Genomic DNA, 25,401 nt, shown 5'->3' on the forward strand with positions numbered 1-25,401 from the left:
GAAAGGTCATTTGTTATTAAATAAATAACTTGGGCTAACAAAACAACCTAACAAAGGACCAAATATTGTACCCAACTGGTTGTGTTATTAATAAATAACCAATCAAAGGTTAAAAATAACCAAACCAAGCATCAAATATTTTAACTCAACCATTGGGTTGAATAAATAAAGTGTATATTCATTCATTTTTTTTTCAGCTTAGTTTCTTTATTAATCTGGGATCGCCACAGCGGAATGAACCACCAACTTATCCAGCATATATTTTACATAGCGGATACCCTTCCAGCTGCAACCTATCTCTGGGAAACATCCATACACTCATTCCCACACACTACCACCTATTTAGCCTACCCAATTCACCTGTACCACATGTGTTTGTGTGGGGGAAATCGGAGCACCCAGAGTGGGGATGTCCAAACTCGGTCCTGGCTGGCAGGTGTCCTAGAGAGTTTAGCTCCATCCCTAATCCAACACACCTGAACCAGCTAATCAAGCTTATTAGACATAGTTGAGACTTCCTTGCAGGTGTGTTGAAGCAAGTTGGAGCTAAACTCAGCAGGATACCGGCCCTCCAGGACCGAGTTTGGACATCCTGACCAGTGTTTTAGTCCTTGTTATACGCACATATACTCAGTATGCTTTTTCCACGATCTGTTTGGGTATTACGACTTCCGAGGATCAATAATTGCGTATACTATATATGCGCAATAAAATATGCATATCAGTCAAACACATGGTTTTATTCTAGCACAGTTTATAACGGTCTGCACTTTGTTTTGTTTGTTTAATGTTTGTGATTCTTGATTTTATTTTAACAAAAGTGTCTGGAACTAAAATGCAATTGAAATAAAGCATTTTCAATATTTTTGAAAACTGCAGTTTATTTATTCACACAGCCATAATTATAAAAATTAATAGTAGTGCTAATATACGCTGACAAAAGTATTCAAAGATGATTCCTTGAATTTACTTTTTTTTTAAGTTAAGTGGTTGCAAACAATTTGTTTATGCTGAATTTAAACAAATAAATTAAGTTGAACAATAGTAAATTTAATTTGTTCGTTTAAATTCAACACAAATAAATTGTTTGCAACGATTTTTTTTTTCATTATACCAGAATGGGAAAAAATAACATTTAATCAAAATAACCCCAATGCATTGGGTTAAATATATAACCCATAGTTGGGAAGGTGCTATAATAACCTATAGTTAGGTTATATGTTGTGGTATTTTTAACCCAACTATTTGAGTAACGTGTATTTTACTTTATATATATTGAAGTATCTACAACTCTTTGTTGAATGCTGCAGTTAACTAGTGAACTAATAAATTGTAATAAATACTGTAGTATACTTTGATTTTAACTAAAGTGGTGTAGCATTCATTAACAAAGTATTGTAAATATTATAATACACTTAACAAGGTTCAAAAGCAGTGTAGTACTTAAGAAATTACTGTATTTTTAATGAGTTTTAAACTTTAAAAAGCTACGGTTCACTTAAAAAAATATAATGAAAAAGTAGTGTCAGCAATTAAATTCTTCTACATTTTCTTTTTATCATGAAACAACTCACTTGAATAAAATACTTTAGTAATTCATGGTGAAAACCTGATTTTGAACCGTACTACAGTAAGTGTAGTATCTACAAACTTTTCCATCTTATTTTCACTTATCTCTATATATGCAAGCATCTACAACACTTACAAAGCTGCAGTATCAACAATAGTGAACCAAAACTGTAATAAATACTGTAGTATACCTTAGTATTTACTACAGCGCGTGTTGTAGTATAATCTACCCTGTAGTAGTAGAAAAGTGTTGCGTTACTATAGATACTATATAACCACAACAACAGATTAATTTACGGTTCAACAACACTGCAGCGTTTTCTATGCATTACTCTGGTATTTATGTAGGAAACTGGAATGTAAAACCCCCAATTTTAGTACACAACTCCCTTCTCCAGACTGCACGGTGAGGTCAATCGGTTAACAGAGAGAAACAGTTCCTAATTTGGAAGGAAATGGGCGTGGAGGCTGAGCTAAAGTGCTCCGTTAAAGGAAGAGCACATCTGGGCAGCGTCACCGGACAGGACAGGGGCTCGGTTCTGCTTTGTGATACAAACTGAAAATAAAAAGAGGACAGTCTGTATAAAGTAAGTAATGTTTTTTTATTGTTATGCTGGACTTGTTGGCTCCTGCGTCGAGAGATTACGGAAAAAATTGGTTTCCTTTTGTTTGTACGCATCTAACGTGAGTCTACGCTTGATCATGAGGAGGAATGCGCTTTGTTTAGGCGAACAGTACATAAATACGGTTGTCTGAAACATCGTGAAGCATTTAAATACGCTTAATGTATATACTGACCGATAACTTTTAAATACTTTGTACTATTTAAGCGTGTATTGTTCTGTTCTGTGAGAAATGTGTTTAAATGTGCGACTAATTTAAATATCACATCGTGAATTAAACGTTTAAATCGATCTAAACCTCGCGTTTAGCTTGTCGCGAATTTTTCTAAACCTCACCGAAACCATAAAACCCCCGCCACACCCTCACCGCATCCGTTAGCTGATAGAGATGGTGAAATAAGTTATGATGATGAAGTAAAATATAGCACTGTAGCCTATGCGTGCTGCGTGATTTAGTAAACTAGCTTAGAAATGTGGTGTGTTCAACTCAAAATCTCCAGCTGAAATGTGCTTGATGTTTGTTTGGTCTGCCTAAAATAATACACTAATTCTGTGCTCCTCACAATCATTTTGTGTTGGGCAGTGGTGTAAAGTAACTAATTACAAATACTCAAGTAACTGTAATTGAGTAGTTTTTCTCAGGAATTGTAAACTACTAAGTAGTTTTTTAAATGTGCATTTTTACTTTTCAGTGTGTAAATTTTTTTGTGCGGTATTTGGTACTTTTACTCATCTACTTTCCTTAAACCTGCAGTCAGGGCCGGAGTGGGACTCCTTTTCAGCCCTTGAGTTTCAAGCCAGACCGGCCCACCTCAGTTCGCGACATACTATATTAAAATAAGGACATTTCCAATTCAGTTTCTTATGACACTACCACGTCTTTTTCAAGAAAACAGCTGCTTTAGAACTTTAAATGTTCAACAGCCCGCACACTATTATATGTCTTAACAATAAAAATGAAAAAAATAAAATAATGATAATTTAGATGAGATTCGAACACGGGTTGGCGGCGCTTTATAGAAACGTGCTGACCACTTGGCGCTGTTCTGGTGGGAGAAAAAATGTCAGATTTCTCATCAAGTTACATCAGCTGTATGAATGTAGTGAATCATCTGATTTTCATTGAGCAAGTGTATTATTCATTAATATTAATTATTCGAATTCTTATATTTACTAAGGTGCCGCTGTTTGGGGTCGAATGATGATATTTACATCATTACCCTGTAGGCTGCATTTTGCTCACGGGGCTGCGAGAAAATAAATAAAAAGAGAGGAGCTGCGGCAAAATAATGAATAAAAAGAGTGAGGCTATGGTCAAATACATAAATAAATGAAAAAAGTGCGACTGCTGAGAGTGCAAGCAGCTAGGGACACCGGCCCTCGTGGCCAAAAAACGGACTGGCCCACCGGGAATTCTCTTGGTCCTCCCGGTTAGCCAATCCGGGCCTGCCTGCGGTCACTACTTAATTTTTTCTTGTCTATGGGGATTAGATAAATCAGTCCTGTGATTCCTGCTTAATCAAATCACACATAATGAACTACCTCAAGACATGGGTGCTTTATAATTGCAGTAAACTCTCTGGAAGCATTAAAGTTGTCCAAGAAGATGTCCAAAAGCTTTGCATGCATTTACCCAGAGACTTTTTAGATGCAGGCCACTGATGAAAAAAGGACGAATGTTTACTGTATGAAGACCGAAATGGCCTTAAACACCCAGCTGGCACAAGATGTCAACATGATGTCAGATTGAAGTTGTATGGGGATGTTGCATTGTGTTTTGGAAATGAAAATCACGTGTCGACATCAGTGACTAACCTAAAGTCAAGCAAATATCAACATCTAATGATGTTGACGTTGTGTGGATGTTAACACTATGACGTCTATCAGACGTTTTATTTTGGTTGTCACACCTGACAAATAAATGTCAATGTTTAACATCAGTATAATGCTGGTTTAAGATGTTGGCTCGATGTTGGATTTTGGTCACGTTCTAACAACCTAAAATCAACCAAATATCGACGTCATTATTGGACATCAAAAATAACGTTGTCCTTAGATCCTGGCTAGCCATTGAATTTTGGTCACCTGACATCGAACTAAATAGAACCTAATATTAATGTCTTATGACGTTGTGTGTCTGCTGGGCAGTAATTAATGCACTACAGAGCATTACGTTTACACACATCCACAAGTTACATGTAAACTCATCCGCTTTATTGACCTTATTCTAAAATGCGGAAGTGCGCCTGTTTTCGCGATTGTCTTAGAACTTCCGATTCAGTCGCCTATGGGAGAAATGACTAGGAATAATAAACGGCAGAAAATGGCCAAACTACTTGCTCAACAAACAAATGCTTGCATGACTACACAGACCAAGTAGCATAATTTAATAAGAAAATATTAAATTGCAACATCAAGCAGCGTAACGAGCAGTTGTTAACGTCAAAAAAATGAATGGAAGTGAATGTGTCTGGAAGTCGCGAGACAAAAAGATTCAAATGGCAGCGCCCACTCGACAGCTGAGAATAAGGTGAATACAGCGTAATACTCACTACTCTTGAGTACTTTTGAAAGGTCTCCTTTTTACTCATACTTTGAGTAATATTTACAACAGATAGTTTTACTTTACTTGCACTACATTTGTAGTTAAGTAATAGTACTTTAACTTAAGTTTGATTTTTCAGTACTCTTTCCACCACTGGTGTTGGGACAACATGAAGAAATTAAGTTAGGTTTTCATGGTGAATACATTTGAGCAATTCCATGCAAATGTCAACCTTGCCATGAAAAATATTTAAGTTTTCACTAAAATAGAGTAACCGTTTTTAATTTTTTTTTTTTTTTTTGTGTTAGCAAGTATTTTACAGTACTTCAAAAATACTTATAATTGTATCTGTCAGTGTTTCAAACTATTAAATTTAATTTGCCAAAATCACACAAGTGGCAATTTCACAGCTGTTACATCCATAACGGAAAAGTGTCACATCCATAACAAAACTTTTGCCACATAACTGCAAAAATGTCAAATAAAATAAAATCAATCATTTTATTTAGAGGTGTGAACCTACACTAGTCTCACGGTTCGGTTTGGTTACGATTATCATGCCATCGATTTGGTTCAATTCGATATTTCGGTGCATCACGGTGCATTGACGATGCTTTCCATACACAGTTTTAAATTTTCTTCACAGCAGCAGTTCTTGTATTAAAATGTATGAATGTATTAATATTTATATATTATTTGTAATACAATTTTGTCATTTAATATAAACATACAGATTTATAAACTGTAACTTTAAACAAAACGAGCATTTAGCAAATAATATAAACAAATATAAATATCCAGCTCAATTTCTGATCCTTGTCTAGTTCTCTTACACCCCTTTGATTGGTCACACCCTCAAAAAAAACCGGTTGCGATTGGCTCTTGCCCGCTGCGTTCTTCACAGATGAGTGATGCTGATAAGCGGCAGGCGGCAGGCGGCAGCGGCGATCTCACAGCTGATGTATGATAGACACGGTGGAGAAAACTCTGCAAGTAACGCTGTAAAACAGCCGAGAAGAGAAGAAAAGCCACGCCAGCAGGTCAAATGGGCCACTGTGTGTGTGTGTGAGAAAGAGAGAGACAGAGCGCGAGAGAGAAATGGAGTAGGCTACTTTCATTCTCTCGATCTCAGTGAAATAGGGGCTATTGTTGTATGTCAGTGAAAGACTGATCCAGCAAACACACACAGTGAAATTGTGCACAGTTTATGAGTTTTAAGTAGTTAGAGCGTTGTAAATACTCGCGATCGCCTCCCTCGCGACAGAGCGCATATGAGGTAAATGACGTCAGTAATAACCGGGTATGATTATTACTGAACCAATACCGAATTGTCCGCGTCTGCATCGCAGTGCACCGAAAAAACGATTATTTTTGACACCCCTAATTTTAATTCTATAGTGAGGCGACTCATATCTGTTTGATTAGCATTGTTTTTTTGTGGGGTTCTGCAGTTTAACTGAAAGAAGTTCTACAAAAGCCCCTTTCACACAGTGATACCGGTAAATATCCGGAAAATTTCCGGAACGACTTTACCGGTATATTCAAAAAAGCGCTGTTCACACAGGCAAAGATGTTACGGAAATTTTCCGGAAAAGAGCATTCACACATCCATTCCAAAATACCGGTAAATTCTGACATCATTCACTACAAATGAGCTTTGAACGGCTGCGCTTGTATTTGTAAACATTTGACTAAATTACAAACTCTGTGGATGATCAATATTGTGAACAACTTTCGCAGGATCACTTTCGCATGTCGAGATTCATAATATGTGCGTGTGCAGGCGCTCACAGGCTGTTTCATAGGCGCACGCAAAGCTTGAAGGTAAACAAACAACGGCTTGTCATAAGCATCTCATCGATGATTATTTACACAGTTGGCATTAAGAAGAACATACAAACGTGATCTGACTAACTTCTAGCAGCTAAATGTGTCTGGAAAAATATTCAAAGGCTTTTATTCTCATGAACCGCGCGGACGTAAACGCGTCTGAATGTTGTGATTGGCTAAAGCAGACGTCTCACGTCAGCACGTTCTAGACGTGCACGCGCTTATTACGGTAATCTTCCTTCTGCATTCACACAGCGCAGCATTCCGGGAAATTGCCGGTAATGTTACAACTTCTCTTTCCGGAAAATAGCCAGAACGAATTTACCGGTATTTTCAAAAAGGACCTGTTCACACATACAACCTTTCCGGAAAATTGCCGGTAATTTTCCGGAAAGGTCTGTATGTGTGAAAGGGGCTAAAGTCTGTTGTAGACTGTAAAAGCGCAAGCGTTATGAATGTGACAAAAAAGCATGTATATTTTTCTGATTTGAAATATATAAAGTGTTTACATATTGATATTTTTCTGATCCCATGACTTTGTGGTTAGTTGTTTTGAAAATATAAACAGATGTTTCGATATAATGTTAATGTATACTTTCTATGTGAATTTATGTTTTGAGTTTTTACTGCAAATGTCACATCCATAACGTTGGAATTGCTCATTTGTGTCTACCTTATTTTTTACTTATTTCTATATATTAAAATATCTACAACACTTACAATGCTGCAGTATCAACAATAATGATCTAAAACTGTAAAAAAAAAACTGTAAAATACTATAGTTTTTACTACAGTGGCGTATTGTAGTATAATATACCCTGTAGCCATAGAAATGTAGTGTATTCAACTCAAAAACTCCAGCTGAAATGTTCTTGCTTTTTGCTGGGTCTGCTTAAAATAGTACACTGTTAAAATTCTGTGTTCCTCACAATCAATGTGTGTTAAGAAAACATAAAGGAATTACATTATACTATTAGTTTTTACAAATTAAAGTGGATTGAACATACAATAACTAAGTTGTCCTAACAAAAAAAAAACACTCAAGAATTTTATTTATTTATTTAACATGAACATCACAATTACACTTGACAACCAAATGCATTTGTTTAAGTGTTTTAGCAGACTTGCTATTTCTCAACACCTGTCCACAGGACTTGTGTTGTTTCAGCTCAAAATAAATAAGTAGTTTAAACAAACGTCATTTTTTTAGTGTAGGTAAGCTACTAATGAGGAGAAGTGTAGTTATGGGTAGGCCCACCCGGAATCTGTGCGCACAGAATTCTGCAGATTTTTAGCGCATCATTAATTCTGTTTATTCACTTGAGTAAATGTGTGTAAATCTACATTTATTCAGTTTTTTAATTAATTTCAATAATATTATTGACTAATGTGACTATGTTCATCTGATTTATGTAAAATGCAGTTTGTACAGTAATATTTTCTGTCTTTTACTAGATATATTAGAAGGCAAACTTTCTTTATTTACCAAATAAAGTTAATCTAATTGAAATTGCATTGTAAACATTAAAAAAAGTTAAAAAGATATTTTTTTTATTTCATATAGACCTTTTTCTTGGAACGCAAATTTACCCATGATGCTTTGCGTGTATGCGCAAGGAGAATGCTAAGAACTTCCGGTCAGCAGCTGATGCGTGTAAACAGTCACATTTGGACAGCTTTGAAACGATAGTTTTAATCTATTTTACCTGCTTTTATCATCTTTGAACTAATTCTGTTGTCCATCAGCAGCATCTCCTAAACTGATCATTTAAAAAATGCGATCTAATAGGATGAAAAACAGCTGCTGTGAGGCGTTTTCCCCTCGTTGTCAGACGGCATCTTCTGCAGTTTAAATGAAGCCTCGTCATCGCTAAAGTCAACATTTTCTCTTTATTTCAAATATATAACCAGCCCAAACTAATGTAATTCACCAAAATGTTTGACACACACACGTAGCCTGTACTGTGCCACTGACACACTGATTTAATAACTGTGACAACGTGAAAATATAGGCTAGTGTCATTTCGAAATCAAAGAGAAACACAAACGGCTCGCGATTAGAATGAACAGCAAATCAGCCAGCAGAGGATCAGTAACAGACTTTTATTGCTCATTTTTGTAAATTGCACGACTTTCATACCTGTTAAGTTTCATGCTAATAATACGGTTTGCTCTATAATGCAGCGAAGTATTGCGTGTGTGTGTGTGTGTGTGTATTGAAGAGGCGCTGAGCTAACAGCTGACAGGCCGGGAACACACACACAGTATTTCTGACGGCAGACACGTGAACTAGGAGAATGTTTTTCTCGTATTACTGATGCGATTGAACCACATCTGACAGATTATAACTGCTTTAACAGAAACATTTCTAAGTTGTGTGTCACAAAAACACACTGTAATATATTAAAAACGCTATTGAATCCCATTTTCAGAGCCCAAATTACCAGTTGTACAGGCTGTAAACGGAAGTTTTAAGCATTCTACAGGAAGACGCTGGTCGCTATGGCGCCCTCCATGCAGCAGCCATGAAAAAGGTCTATATTAAGGTTTTAGTTATGATACTCCCAAAATAATTCCGCAGAAATCTGCAGACTTTTACCAAAATTCTCCACAGAAATAGCAAAAGACGTAGATTCCATCTGGCCCAAGTTATGGGTTACTATGATAGTTGAAGTTGCTTAATTGTGTACATGTTATGCGCAACAGGGTAAAACACCAGCTAAACCTGAGCTCTTAAAGACACAGTACACTCAGAAATGACAATTCCTTTATTTAATGCTGAGCTAATGTGGTTTCAAAGAGATCCAATGAACATTGTCTTTGCTAATCTTTTGTCGACACACGTTAAAATTGTTATCTGCTTCAGCTCTAAACAAATGCTGGGTTGCTTTAACCCAAAACAAGGTCAAATATGGACCAACTGTTGGGTTAAGAAGTGTAATTGAAATTTTACTGAATAAATTACCCCTAAAGCTGTCCATATTAGACGACAACTCAGTGTTGCTATTATAGTAATGGTGCATGAACATTTCACAACCAAATTCGATTGCTTTACATCCCAATTTTATTTATTGCCATTGTATAAATAAAGGCCATTCATGCCAAACATGATAACTATAATACTGTACACATGAATGTGGAGGAAGTGAGTCAGATTTGCTGGTTTGCTAGATAAGTGTAGTTATTGGTCAATATGATAGTTGAAGTTGCTTAATTGTGTACATGATATGCGCAACAGGGTAAAACAGCAGCTAAACCCGAGCTCTTAAAGATACGGTACACTCAAAAAATGACAATTCCTTCATTTAGGGTCAAATATGGATTAACTGTGCGGTTAAAAAGTGTAATTTAACTGAAAAAAACATTTGCCCTAAAGTTGTTGATATTAGATGATAAGCTAGCATTTTTAAATGCAGTACATTCTCTATGAATAGTGTATGTGAATATCCGCTTGTTAAGTGGTGACGTGTTTGTGACGTATGTATACTGTTTCCGGGTCCAAGCCGCCGCTCATTTGAGTGGAGAAATCATTCGTTTATGATCGCGTTTTATTCCTATCACACATTAAAGTAAATTTTATATAAAATCATAGTGTACACAACAATCTCTGGGCTTGCTGCATAACAAATACCAACATTTTAACAATTTATAAAACAATGAATCACTTTCTGGAAATCGGTTATTAGGCATGGACATATATATTGCGATCGTGACTTTCGAAAGTATTAAATCGCTTAGTAAACGTTTATTATTACCATTTCATGAGTCTCCCCATTCAGTTGAATAGAGCGCTTGGACCCGGAAGCCGCTCCGCCTCCACGTGACGTCACACTTAACAAGCGGATTGTTATTATACAAATGGCGAATAAACGTTTTACAACAAAAATTTTTATTGCATTACATCCCAATTTTGTTTATTGTTATTGTATATAAAGGCTGTACACACCAAAAATGATAACTATTATACTGTACACATGATAACATCTTCTTTAATCTAAGTACAGCGTTCTACTTTAATCTGGTCAGTGTCATCTGCGGATGCTGAAACCCATTAAAGTTAAATGCATTCTTATTGATTCTTCATTACAATCAGTAGCTGAAAAAACATTCTTAAAGTGATACAACTCCTCTGTGTTTAACTGATTTTAACCATGACTATGCGTTTCCCATAGAATATGAATGATTATTAAAACTTTATATTCATAGTGGTCATATTTGGTGTGGGAATGACACCTAATTTTGGTAATGTGCCACAAAATAACATTGAAAAATGAGTGTAAATAAAAGCACTGATGTCTAAACATTGATATCTGATCGAAAAATATCAATATATTTTAAAACACTCAAGATTCCTGTGTGGTTTTCCTGAGCTAAATTGAAACCTATCATGTTGTTTTGATCAGTACTTAACAGTTACGTAACCAAGGCATGACTGCAATACAATGCACACTTTAGAAAGCCAATCCGTTGGAGGAAACAGGCCACACAGTCCTGCTTAAAAGTGTTCAAGGTTAAAGTGTTACTCTAGACACACCATATCAGTGATTGGAGCATTTCACATCCCTGATCTAATAGGCTAATTATAGCTCAGTAAACATTCAGTATGAGCACCTAGTTGAAGAAAAACTGTGAGAGATTTAGGCCGCGTTTACACTAATGCGTTTTAGTTTGAAAACGCATAAGTTTTGCTACGGTTACGCCATCCGTCCACACTACGCCGGAGTTCTCGAGCGCCGAAAACGGAGCGTTTCGAAAACGCTGGAGAGGCCGTTTTCATTCTGAAACGCTGCTGCTCCGTCTCAGTGTAGATGGGGAAAGACGGAGACATCTGAAAACGGAGGCGGGGCTGCAAACGTTCGCCTCTCTGATTGGGGCTTTTCCTCAATATTAAGTAGCCTAACACACAGTTCAGTCCTGAATCTTCTCCGTGTAAGTTCAGACTTCGCAAGTTTGATCAAGGCTGCATCTCTTCTTCTCAGTTTGATATGGAAAACAGACTATACCGAGGACACGCGTCAATCTTCACAGGGATCGTGTACTTTATAACTTCATTCACATCACCCTGGCCACGCTGTTTCACTTTCTCAACAATAAAATGTAAACTTGATATAAGGAACTGCCTATTTTTATTTTGATATTAACAACTTAACAGACAGCAGAAGTGTTGAGGCGTCGTGCTGCCTGAGCGTCATCTTTACTGTGTGGATATTTATAACAAAACGGAGCCGATAACAACTGCCTCCTTTCAATTTCAGTGAAAATACGAAACACACCCTCTCTTTTGCTGAATATCAGTTTTAATAATCGATAATGGCCATTATAAAAGTATAACATACAATAAGTTTATACATTATAGGAAATAAAGGCAAGCGATCAGTCAATATACAGAATGTAGGCTACGTGGTTACATTAATCATTAACTTATCTTTGCGCTCAGCCAAAACACGTTACCTGAGAAAAAGTAATAGATTCCAATGACCAAAGTCAGGGAATATGTCGTTAAATAAAGAAAACAAGATGAATGAAATATCACATTTAATAAATATAGTGAGATTAGATCCAGCGGGAGATGCTTGATGAGAAGTCCGACTAGCACAGCTCTCATCTGGGTAGATGGGCTGCAGCGCTTGCCAAAGTGTGTGTGTGTGGTCACGTGATGTGCGTTTTCAGCGTTTTAGTGTGGACGGAGAGCAGTTCAGAAACGCTGGGTAAAACGCGAGTGTGGACGCGGATCGTTTTCATTCTAAAACGCCGTTTTAAAAAAACGCACTAGTGTAAACGGGGCCTCAGAAGAACAAAACAATGCTTTAAGTTAAATTTTAACTTGCAATTACAAGATTATATACAGCTGAAATCGGAATTTTTAGCCCCCCTGTTTATTTTTTCACCAATTTCTGATTAACGGAGAGAAGATTTTTTTCAACACATTTCTAAACATAGTTTTAATACCTCATTTTCTAATAACTGATTTATTTTATCTTTGTCATGATGATAGTAAATAATATTTGACTAGATATTCTTCAGGACTCTTCTGTACAGCTTAAAGTGACATTTAAAGGCTTAACTAGGGTAATTAGGTTAACTAGGCAGGTTAGGGTAATTAGGCAAGTTATTGTATAATAATGGTTTGATCTGTAGACTATTGAAAAAATATAGCTTTAAGGGGCTAATAATTTTTACCGTAAAATGGTTCACAAAAAATTTGAAAAGGCTTTTATCCTAGTCGAAATAAAACAAATAAGACTTTCTCCAGAAGAAAAAATATTATCAGACATACTGTGAACATTTCCTTGCTCTGGTAAACATCATTTGGGAAATATATATATATATATATATATATATATATATATATATATATATATATATATATATATATATATATATATATATATATATATACACACACACATATATATATACATACATACATATATATATATATATATATATATATATATATATATATATATATATAGAAAAATTATAATAAAAGGGGGTCTAATAATTCTGACTTCAGCTGTATATCATTTTATTGTTTTTTAATTATTTGAATAGTTTTTATTTTCTTGTTTCTTTTTATTCTTGTTTATATAAAACACTTTATATTACAATTGTGCATAAAATGTGCTGTATAAATTAACCTGCCTTGTCTATATTTCACAGTACTGATAAGGAAAATCAATGTGTCCTTCACGTCTCTCTTTTATACATGCCACACTTCTGGCTTTTTCTTTCCCATTCAGAATTGTCAAACACAATATTAATGGCTTTATGTGGAAATTAGGAGATACAAACTTGCATTTGGGAACTAAAAAGTCTGAGTTTGAGATAGAATAAATAAAAAATTCTGATATAATATGTGTGAATGATATATCATGCTGTACCTACAGGGCTAATTTACAATATACAGTAAATTTGATTAAATACAAAACATGCTCTATTAACAGCGTGTGTGAATATTATGTAAAACTGTTGTTTAAATCAAATTTAGGCTTTAAAAGTAAAGTAATCACAGCTGTTTTCATTCATCCGTCTGACTTTTTATAAGACACGTATTGGAAAAACCCTGGAGTATCACTGGGGGTTATTACAACACTGTTATGACTAAATAATAATAATAACATTGTGGTCAATGTCAATGAAGGTGCATTCTAAAAATGCTCAAGTTTTAAAAGTGTCACCCAGCACTTTTAGAGTGTACCAAGTAGCTTTCTTAATCTTTTTTCAGATGTTGGTATCAGTCAATCCTGAAATAAACATCTAAAGCTCACAGTTTGTCACTTCCACTTCCGTCTGTTACTCATGAGGATATTTATAAGCTAGTGTGCTCCAAAACAGTGAACAAAAAGTGTTTAGCAGATTTAAACCTGTTATAAGCCTCCAATGCTTGCAGTTTGTCACTAAAGTAGTTTTATACCACAGTTTTGCCACCTAAATGTGGTGGTAGAGGTGTAAAATTATTTTTGATGCCACCTCATCATCAAATCTCAAGCAAATGCTCTCTAGTGTCTTTCTTGTGCCCAGCCCTCTTCGGGACACTTCTCATTTGATGCTCTTGAGCTCAACCACTCTCGCTGGCAGAGCTGTAATTAAAAATAAAACCCTATTGGCTGTTTTCTGAAAAGAGGAGTACTGTTCTTTTTTTTTTTTAGTACTGTTCAATTTAAATTACTTTATTTTACCACTAATTTTGTGATTTTTCATTTTCTCTCGCGTGTTTTTGATATTGTGGTATAGGTCTTTAATACTTAATGGTCTTAAATAGGGATGTAACGGTATCAGAATTTCACGGTACGGTAATACCTCGGTATGAATGTCACGGTACGGTATTTATTGAATCATTTACAGGAAAAACAAAACTTATGAAAATACTCCAAAAAAGTGCCAAAAGTGTCAATGACACACAAATTAGCCATCTATCTGTAAGCTTTGAAACAGGAACTTCAATTTTAATAACAAAAATAAAGTTTCAATTTAGCATTGTTGAAAACTCATCACATTCAACATTTAATCACTCACTCACTCACTCACTCACTCACTCACTCACTTAGATAGAGATGGGTTTTAAGGAAAATTATTATATAACTATATTCTGGTAAAAGCTGGTATCTCTGGGTATTTATAATGTCCCCTGCAACAGAAAAAAACCCTCTCATTTGGGACTGAGGTTTCTGGGACAGAGATATGACTTGGCCCAGGTTGACAGCAGTGGGTAACGTTGTGCATTGTCTTTCCCCCACTTGAGAGGACAAGCCATGAGTGAGATAGAGGTCTCTTTGCGGTACAAGTCAATGTCTGCATCAATCTGAACAGTGTGCTGTGTTCTGGAGTCCCCATGACTGTTATTAGTCGTATTCCCCAACTTGCAAGCACGTGCACACCTGTGCAGTGCACAGGCCCTTTTTAGTCTTGGATAGAAAGTGCCCTTCCAAAATGATCAAAAGTGCCCCTGCGGCACGACACACCCTCCGTCCCGCCCTTCAGTAGGCGCGCGACAACACTGCTCTTGAGTATGCGCGCTCAACCCTCCCCTTCCCGCTTTACAGTACACGCGCGACAACACCGCTATTCAGTACGCGCATGGCGACAACACCCGCTTTAGGTTTCGATCATTTCCAGCTCTTTTTCGTCCCCGCTACTAGAAGCACACTCCATTTCCGCATTACTGGATCTGTAGCGACAACAGACCGTAAAGGATGATGGCCACGGGTGGGCTGATGGGAATTGTAGTTTCCGTTACCTCACATTCACTTCATTTGCCTGAGCTAATTTTCTCAGAAGACCTATAGTTTTACCGAGTCATGCGACTACGGTAATATAAAAAAAAATTGCTATTGCGGTATGACGGTATTTACAATACCGTTACATCCCTAGTAGGGTTGGGCATCTAAGCTATAAGGCCGATCCGATACGCATCTCGATACAAAGAATACGATCCGATATTTTAGCGATACATTTGTGACATATTGCGATGCAACACGATACGATTCACACCCATATCACGATACAATGCGATAATTCAGCACTAACTAATTAGATCAAGTTTATGAGATGATGTGAAAGAGGATGCTGTGCCATTGAATGAGTTTGATTATTTATAAACCAAGCAAAACCAAGACTTTTTTTTACAAACTGGCTCTTCTCTCAGAGCCAGAGTGTCAGTTTACAGTAGAGGGCCATTTTAGAACCTATAGCACAAATTATTTAAGTATTTTCAAGATAAACAGAATGTATAAGTGCAATATATATTAAAATATATATATTTGCACTCTTTCAACATAAAGGTTTATCATTGCACAACAAGAATTGTGATTTAACTTTTCATCAATGAAAACAAGATTTACAAAGATATATTTTGCCACTGAATATTCAAAACTTAAGGTGGTGAACTAGCAGTGTTATGCTGCTTTGAAACATCACTGTCACTGTAAACAACAGGCTAATAAAAATATAATTAAATACAAATTAACAGGAGGTGTTTAAAACCTTCATTCTCCGTGACACTAGGCTGAATATCTTTGCAGATGAACAATGCAATAACATTCGTTATTGCCGTAGAGCGCACAAAACTGTTGCGCACGGAAAAAAAACTTGCAATGCTTTTCTCACCACTTTTGGAGCTGGTAGCTACAGTTCAAGCAGAGCAGAAAGCCGGGGATGCAGGAACACTGGAAGATGCTTCCACAACAACACCGTGGCGCCGCTTCAAGTGAGATTTCAGATTAGTCGTACTGCCTGTGTATTTTACAGATCCGCGGCACATTTTGCAAATTGCATCTGTCCTGTCAAGTCGTCCATCCTTAAATCCATGTTGCCATACTTTAGGTTTAGAACTCAGTGGGGAATAAAATGTTTGTTTTGCTTCTCTCGCTTTCTGAGGGCGCTTCACTAGCTTTATCCGCACACCTGATACACTGAGTTGTCGTGTAAGTGTACACATCCGCAAGTCCGTTGCTAAGGCATACTTTATGTAGGTCGATTAAATTATGCGCCAAAAACAGGTTGACAACACTTGTTAATAAATAAAAAAAATACATTCTATATTAAAAATATAAGTTGTATCTTGGAAAAACCGATGCATCTCGCAAAAACCGATGCATCTCGATTTGCTTCCAAAATTTCATTCGTCCTCTGCTGCTCTACCGATGCACTCGCATCGTGCAGGCGCATGACCGCGTATCAATACATATCGGTTAATCTTCCCATCCCTAATCCCTAGTCTTTAAAGGTCGTAAAAAGTCTTAAATTTGATATCATGTTATCTGCAGATAGCCTGAAAAGGCAGTCTTTTTTCAATTATTCTATGAGATTTACCCATTTCCTCCACTTGTTACTAGTGTTTTTCAACCACAGCTGCGAGGTGACACAACTGTGACAACTGCTTTGCATGTTTTGTTGATTCAGATGGTCATCTGCCTCTTTTTTATGTCCTTTTCAGAGTCACCAGAAGGACTCAACACACGTCTGAGAAACATCCAACATCATGCCTGTGGTGGTTTTTAGGCCTACCCAATTAATGTGGGCGCGTTTGGCGGCGCTGGTGTTTACCTGTGTGGCCTTTAGCGTGGCGTCCCATGGAGGATCGCTCAATGGCAGCATTGGTGATTGGAGCATCTTCTGCTGGGCTTTCAGCTTCGCCGGAACCCTGGTCGTCCTGCTGGTGGAGCTCTTGGGTCTCCAGTCTCGCTCGCCTGTGTCCTGGAATAACTTCCCTATTACATTCGCCTGCTACGCTGCATTACTTTGCCTGACCGCGTCCATCATTTTCCCTTTGTACTTTCTAAAGGGCGTAACAACCTACAATGAGATCCGTGACCACCGTATCGCCGCATCTGTGTTCTCCTGTCTGGCCACAATCGCGTACTTTGTGGAAGTGAGTCTGGCACGGGCTCGACCGGGCGAAGTTGCCGGGTACATGGCGACAGTTCCCGGTCTACTGAAAGTCTGTGAAACCTTCGTAGCAAGCGTGATATTTGTGTTTATCAGTGACCCCATTTCTTACGACTCTCACTCCGCTTTGAAATGGTGCCTGGCCGTCTACTGCATCTGTTTCGTGATTTCGGCAGCCATCGTAGTGTTGTGCATTGGCGAATGCACTGGGTGTTTGCCTTTCCCGTTTGCGCGCTTTCTTTCTGCTTATGCGCTGTTGGCCGTCCTCATGTACCTCACTGCCACTATCATTTGGCCCGTCTTCAAGTTTGACAGCCGTTATAATGGACAATCAAACAGACCGTACATATGTCAATCCCGCCAGGGTTTGTGTCCATGGGATAAATTGGTGGCCGTGGCCGTTCTCACCGCTCTCAACTTCCTTATCTACCTGGCGGATCTGGCGTATTCGGCTCGACTAGTGTTTGTGACTGTGTAAGCGAGCAAAACATCATCCTTTCCTTGACAAAAGCCAAAGACAGTGTGCAGTTTCAGGAGCAGGAGTCAAATGTTGATTGATAAATGGTGCATACAAGTCACAGATATCATATTTATAGGTTGAATATTCAAGCATTCCTATATAAGTCAGAAAGTCAGGATTTTCTAAATTACAGTGGGGGAGGGGTATTTTAATGTCCACCCAGGCTCATTGTGGAAACGTAGTCCCAGCGGACGTTTCTGGAGACCGCGGAATACGTCCCAGCGGGTACGTACGGCTGATGTTTTTGTTTTTGCAAATCCGCGAGAGGCCGCTGTTGTGTGATTTTTCTCAACTTGAACGTCTCTCGCGAGTGCGGTTCGCGCCCGCGCTGTTCTCGCGTCAACCCGCCAGAGGCCGCTGTCCGACTGACCGGATGATTGACTGCACGACCGGCCAATCGGCTGACCGCCCTCCTCTTTCCCTGAACCCAACCAATTTTACCGATTGACCCGCCCGCCCGCTCGCTTCCCTAAACCCGAGCAACAGTTTACAAAAGCCGTTCAAAAAAAGAAAAGCCCTGATTTTTTTTTCTACCGCGTTTTCGGATTTCACCGCGTTCTCACCCTGTTATGAAACTCGTTCACTTAATTTTTGGGATTCTGTTTTTGTCTTACCTGATTGCTGGAACTGCTCTTCCCCGGACTCGAAATCGATCGCCGTGGTCAACTCCTCCTCTCTGCATCTCGAGCCTGCCGACGTTACACGGTGAGCTGAGTGGACAAACGGGTTGCAGCGGGAAAGCCCTCCACAAGGAGGTAAGCGGTCAGCCGGCAAGCGCGAAAGGGAACAGCGTCACACCGCCCCGCAGCGTTCGCTTGAAAAAAATAAATGCAGCCGTACGTACCTCCCGGGACGTATTCCGCTGTCTCCAGAAACGTCCACGGGACTACGTTTTCAGAATGAGCTTGGGTTGTTTAATGTTGTACACAAAAACGGAAAACTTGATGAGGTTATCAATTCCTTTTTTAATATAAGTAAGGGATAATGTGCACCCAAATGGTTTTTATCACAGATTAAATCTCAATGTGTTCATCAGCAGCTGTTGTGACTGCAGCTGTTGTAACAACCGGCTGGATGTACATTATTCTGTTTATTACACTTGCCACAAAACTAAACAATTGAGACACAAAACATTGATCTGAGCTGTTTCAATGTACTAGCTCTTTAATAATACATAAAGCCTGCAGAAAGAAAGTTTGTTCTTAACAAATGGCTGCAGCCCACGATAACATTGTTATTATTATTTATCAGTCACAAGGTGGCGCCAAACAGTCAAGAACAGCAGAGTGACAAACGTATAAACTTGTACACGAATATATTCATTAAATGGTTAAGATGAGTCATAGTACTTATATTAGTACAATTAGTAGTTTTATCAGTTATTTTCGAAAAATAACACGCCTTAAAATGTTGCGTTTGACCAATCAGAATCAAGTATTCCAGAGAGCTGTGTAATAACTGGGAATAACATACCTTTGAATGTTGTGACTGACCAATCAGAATCAAGTATTCCAGGGAGCAGTTTAATGATGATAAAAAAAACATACCTTGAAATGTCATAACTGACCAATAAGAATCAAGTATTCTAGAGAGCCATGTAATAATGGCAAGTAACATAACTTGGAATGTTGAGACAGACCAATCAGAATCAAGTATTCCAGAGAGCAGTGTAATAACCGGGAATAACATACCTTTGAATGTTGTGACTGACCAATCAGAACCAGGTATTCCAGAGAGCCATGTAATAACGAGGAATGAAATATCTGGATTGTTGCGATTGACCAATCAGAATCAAATATTCCAGAGAGTTATGTAATAATGGGGAATAGTATATATTAAATGTTGCAACTGACCAATCAGAATCAAGTATTGCAGAGAGCAGTGTAATAAGGAAAATAACATACCTTGGAAAGTTGCAGCTGACCAATCAGAATCAGATATGCTACAGACAGCTGTGGTTATGGTGAATAAAATATATTGAATGTTGCGATTGACCAATCAGAATCAATTATTCCAGAGAGCAGTGTAGTTATGGTAAATAACATACCTTGGAATGTTGCGACTGACCAATCAGAATCAAGTACTCCAAGGAGCCATGTAATAATGGCGAATAACATACCTTGGAATGTTCCAACTGACCAATCAGAATCTAATATTCCAGAGAGCAGTTAATTATGGTAAATAGCATACCTTGAAATATCACAATTGACCAATCAGAATCAAGTATTTTACAGAGTCTTGTAATAACTGTGAACAATATATATAGAAGTTCGATCAACCAATCAGAATCAAGTATTTTACAGAGTCTTGTAATAACTGTGAACAATATATATAGAATGTTTGATCAACCAATCAGAATCAAGTATTTTACTGAGTCTTGTAATAACAGTGAACAATATATATAGAATGTTCGATCAACCAATCAGAATCAAGTATTCCCCTGAGCCGTGTACTAAATGCAAGAATATTGTATCATTATGGATAGCCCCATTTTTTTAAGCTAAAAATCCCAAACACTTTATTTTTGTGGCATACTTTTAAACTAAGTGAAATGCTGCAACACACAAATATTTAGTAGTGCGTAAATTGTAACTTGGTGTCCCTTTCAGTCACAACTAGGCTACATTTTAACTTAAGCACTGCTAGTGCAACCGGCCCAGAAGAATATAAATAACCAACACAATCTCACGGCAATTTGTAACTTTATGATTTAGTGGCTAATTCGTATAAACTCTTACGATCTAACTTGTACAATTTAGTACGATTTGCTCATCACCCAATGACGGTCAAGTTTAGGGGTGGGGTTAGGTGCCACGCCTCCTTTTTAAAATTGTACAATTTCGTATGACTATAACTTTGAATTAGCCGCTAAACTGACAAAACGTAAAATACTTACGACCAATCAGAATCTAGTATTTCAGAGAACAGTGTAATTATGGTAAATAACATACCTTGACATATCACTTATCACAATTGACCAATCAGAATCAAGAATTTTAAAGAGTCTTGTGAACAACATATATTGAATGTTCGACTGACCAATCAGAATCAAGTATTCCAGAGAGCCGTGTACTAAATGTAAGAATATTGTACCATTATGGATATCATCATTTTTTAAAGCTAAAAATCTAAAACACTTTATTTTTGGGGTGTAATGTTTGTTGAAAAGGTACGTCCCCCATCTTGTTCCGACCATAGTGATTTGAACACACCTGACACAGTAATTAAAATTTCTCAACTCTTAAAGTGACAGTCCACATCAAGAAAATGTAAATTCAGTCATCATTTATTTACTCTGTAACTGGAAGCCATTGACTACCATAGTATTTTATTCCTTCTATGCAATTCAATGGTTTCCAGTATCAAACATCCTATATTATCGTGTGTCCAACAGCAAAAGCAAACCCATAAAGGTTTGGAAAAACTTGAGATTAAGTAAAACTTTCAATGCGATCCTTACATGAGGACTTGAAGGCACCATAAGATTGTATTTTGAATGTTTTTCTGCATGTTGTGATTGTACCGCTGCTGCCTTATGATGTAGTATTGCGCCCACTCGGCTGTGTTGAACTACTGTACACTTTTGTGCCGTTCAATTAGACTTCCTGTATATGTTTGATACAAATAAGTGTTATCAGTGACTGCGTTTACATGGACATCAGAAATGAAATGATTTGCCTTAATCTGAATAAGACAATAATATGATGCAGGTGTTCACTGTTTGAATGTTCCATCTATGGTCCCATTTTACATGTTTTAGCGCATAATTCGATTAACGTCATCGCATCACAGCGCTATCCATGTTTCCTCTGGAGTTTTATGTAATTTTGGCTATTTAATTTTTAATTTGTCGACTTTATGTGTGGTTTATTTATAAACTAATTTCGAGAGGATCACGTGCTTATAATCAACACGGCTGGCTCCTTGTTAGCTCCGTAATCAGCCCTATTAGATGATTACGGAAGCATTATAAATAACCTGAGTTTTTCACTCTAGATATTTTTGTCTTGAAGCTCCCCCCCTTTCCACCCCTACATCCTCCCACTTTTTCTGATCGGGCGACACGGTGGCCCAGTGGCTAGCACTGTTGCCTCACAGCAAGAACACCGCCAGTCCAACCCATCGGGCCGGTTGGTGTTTCTGTGTGGAGTTTGCAGGTTCTCCCCACGTTCGCGTGGGTTTTCCCCGGGTTCCCCGGTTTCCTCCCACCGTCCAAAAACATAAACCGTAGCCAATCGACTAAAACAAATTATCACCCAATACAACCTGAGTTCACACTTCTCACGGTGACAAGCAGGGGAGTTCTCGAGACCTACCTGACCTCGAATTCCCCTCTCGCCCTTCTAACGGGAGGGAGCCCCGGGCTCGAGGATATTACGACCTCAGGGCTCTCTCCCGGGACAGCATGCCAAATACGCTTAATTGATTATCAGCTAAGTGTGAACTCTTGAACTGCAGTTTGGCACTTTTACTGTTATTCACGATCATTTCATGCATGTCCCCATGACAGATGAGATATTGGATGCGAGTATGAACTAGCCGCGGGACTCGATCAAAGTTTAAGAAAAAGCGAGAATGGTCGCGGTGGGTAAAAACGGATTGGGCAGTGGGACAAAAATAGTGAATATAAGTGGAAGCGGTCGGAATCGGACTAAAACCTGGCGGGAGCGGGATGAAAAATTTTGTCTCGCGCAGATCTCTAGCACGAACGGCTGGAAGTGTTGTTTTAATGGAATTTGATAACGCATGCTGTATGGGGAATAAAAACTGCATTTCATGTTGTGTGTGTGTGTCTGTGGTTTTCTACTGATTCGGTAGGTGCAGAGACTAGTGTCAAGCAGCCGTGTGTGTATTGATCTTATTCTTCAACGCGGAAGTTTGCTCGTTTTTGCGATTGTTTAAAAACTTCCGATTCAAGTTTCCTATATGAGAAATGACTCCCTTCGCAAAAATATGGACTTTCCTCTCAGTCTCCCATTCAGATTTTTTACTTACTTCCCTCCATCTGAATTTTGTGCATCACCAGAACCACGTGATTGAAAACAACCTTTAGACCATGGGTCTCAAACTCATTTCCTGGAGGGCCGCAGCTCTGCACAGTTTTGCTCCAACCCTAATCAAACACAGCTGATCCAACTAATCCAGTTGGTCAGAAGAGTCTCGAACACCTTGATTAGTTTGATCAGCTGTGTTTGATTAGGGTTGGAGCAAAACTGTGCAGAGCTGCGAGCCTCCTGGAATCCAGTTTGAAACCTATGATGTTTAGATCAGGGATGTCCAAACTGTGTCCTGGAGGGCCGGTGTCCTGCAAAGTTTAGTTCCAACCCCAGTCAGACACACCTGGGCTAGCTAATCAAGCTCTTGTAGGCTTTCAAGAAACAACCTTGCAGGTGTGTTGAGGCAAGTTGGAAAATCTGCAGGACACCGGCCTGCCAGGACCGACTTTAGACACCCATGCTTTAGACCATCTTTTCACAAAATGTGGTGAAAATCCTGCACAACGGTAATAGTTTTATTGCGGTGTTTACATCTCTGCACTGCACTTCAATAATGCCACTAAAATCGGCATACTCCATGTCTTCATCTGGTTTCTGTTAAGTTCGATTATGACCTTAATCGGATTAATAAAATATGTCTGTTTACATGGTCGACACTTAATCAGAGTATTGTCTTAATCGCATTAAAATCAGAGTATTGGCGTCTATGTAAACATAGTCACTGACACGCCTCATCTAAACAGTATTTCTGTCATCATGTGTGTGTTTTACATTGAACAATTCCAGAGTAAACCCCTTTTTTTTAATAAAATATGATTTTATATGATATTCATAAATGCATTGTGAACAGAAATAAAGTTTAATTTGCATATGTAAATAAGTGTGTGGTCTGTATTTAATTGTGTTTGTTGGTTGGGGTTTTTTAATTTACCCACATGAAAAAAACTACTGCATTCCATTATTCATTTTCATTTTGGCTTAGTCCTTTTATTAATCTGGGCTCGCCACAGCGGAATGAACCGCCAACTTATCCAGCATATGTTTTACACAGCGGATGCCCTTCCAGCTGCAACCCATCACTGGGAAACATCCATAAACACTCATTCACACTCATACACTACGAGCAATTTAGCTCACCCAATTTACCCACGCCAACACAGGGAGATCATGCAAACACCACACAGAAATGCCAACTGACCCAGCCAAGGCTTGAACCAGCGACCTTCTTGCTGTGAGTACAGCCCAAAATACTGTGTTAAGTTTGAGTTAATAAGCATACTATAGTAAAAAATATTGCTAAAAGTAAACACTGGTGTTTTTATAATCTAATATACCTACAGTACTATAGTTGTTGTGTTCCCATAACAGCCAAAGAATTACCACAGCAGATTAATTATGTACTATAGTAAACTGGAGTACTGCAATAATATCCAGCTGCAGGCCCGCAGAAGCACACACGTTTTAGGCACACACAATCTAGGACACACAATCTAGGCAAACCATATATGGTTACGACGGATGTTAAAGTTATAACGTCTTTTTGGACATCGTCATCGATATATTTTGATATATATGATTAATAAATATTGTACACAATAAACAATAGTGTTTACTTTACTTTATTTCACAAATATTGCGATTGAGACAGCCGAATGGGGAGCATTGTTTCCGATCGCCATTCAATATAATAAAGTGAACAGTTTTTAATCAATCATTATAGCTGATCAGTCATTATTATCTGACAATAATATGGCAAATACTCGTTTGCTGGCCTTGCTGAATGATCTCATTTGGACAGGTTTAATTTATATAATGGATTAATTTATGATGAAGGAAATAATAGCAAATTAATATAGGCAATAATACATTATATGTAATAAAAATCTTTTTACATGTAACAAATGTATAACACTATATAACACTATATTAATATTTTACTCAAGCTATTTAATAGTGTTTATAAACTAATATATTAGCTTAATTTTCTAATAACCTTTTAATTAATGATTTCCCACATTTAAAACTGTAGTAATTTAATACTACAATAATAGGAAACAAATAGGAACAAATTAACTATTAATAAAAAAATCATAAGTGTACACATACACACATACATATATATACATTTATACACACACACACACACATATATATATATATATATATATATATATATATATATATATATATATATATATATATAGCACCTTTAACAGTGACAGTTTAGTAAAAGATAGTAGTTTATATATAAGCTTTTAATTATAATCAGTTAAGATAATCAGTTTATAACTATATATATATTGTTTAAATGGTTAACTATAGTAGGCTAATTTATTTTAAAGTGACATATTATTGTTTGCTTTTTATACCAAGTATAATAATATTAAGAGCTTGAATTAGTTTATTACACTTAATCCAACAATTAGA

General features: G+C 37.5%; 1 protein-coding gene and 1 long non-coding RNA gene across 3 annotated transcripts; one reads left to right on the forward strand and one right to left on the reverse strand.

Moving 5' to 3' along the window:
* Positions 1-1,835: 1,835 nt before the first annotated feature.
* On the reverse strand, positions 1,836-7,591 carry LOC147842962 (uncharacterized). The gene is made up of 4 exons (XR_015495316.1): positions 6,984-7,591; positions 6,062-6,205; positions 4,731-5,991; positions 1,836-4,413 (listed from the first exon to the last, which is right to left on the reverse strand). It is a non-coding gene; the product is annotated as an uncharacterized LOC147842962 (long non-coding RNA).
* myadma (myeloid associated differentiation marker a) lies at positions 2,069-23,854 on the forward strand. Of its 2 annotated transcripts, XR_015495198.1 has the most exons (4): positions 2,069-2,156; positions 17,006-20,226; positions 20,367-23,060; positions 23,199-23,854. XR_015495198.1 is itself a non-coding variant. In XM_087260492.1 (2 exons), exon 2 carries the CDS (start codon positions 17,051-17,053, stop codon positions 17,933-17,935), a length of 885 nt encoding a protein of 294 aa, XP_087116618.1. In that variant the 5' UTR covers positions 2,069-2,156; positions 17,006-17,050; the 3' UTR covers positions 17,936-23,854. The 2 variants fall into 2 exon arrangements, 1 of the variants encoding a protein (XP_087116618.1); XM_087260492.1 differs by having other exon boundaries at positions 17,006-23,854.
* The last annotated feature ends 1,547 nt before the right edge of the window (positions 23,855-25,401 follow it).

Source organism: Danio rerio, chromosome 7 (genome assembly GCF_052040795.2).
Source record: "Danio rerio strain M-AB ecotype USA chromosome 7, GRCz13ab, whole genome shotgun sequence".
Lineage (NCBI taxonomy): Eukaryota > Metazoa > Chordata > Actinopteri > Cypriniformes > Danionidae > Danio > Danio rerio.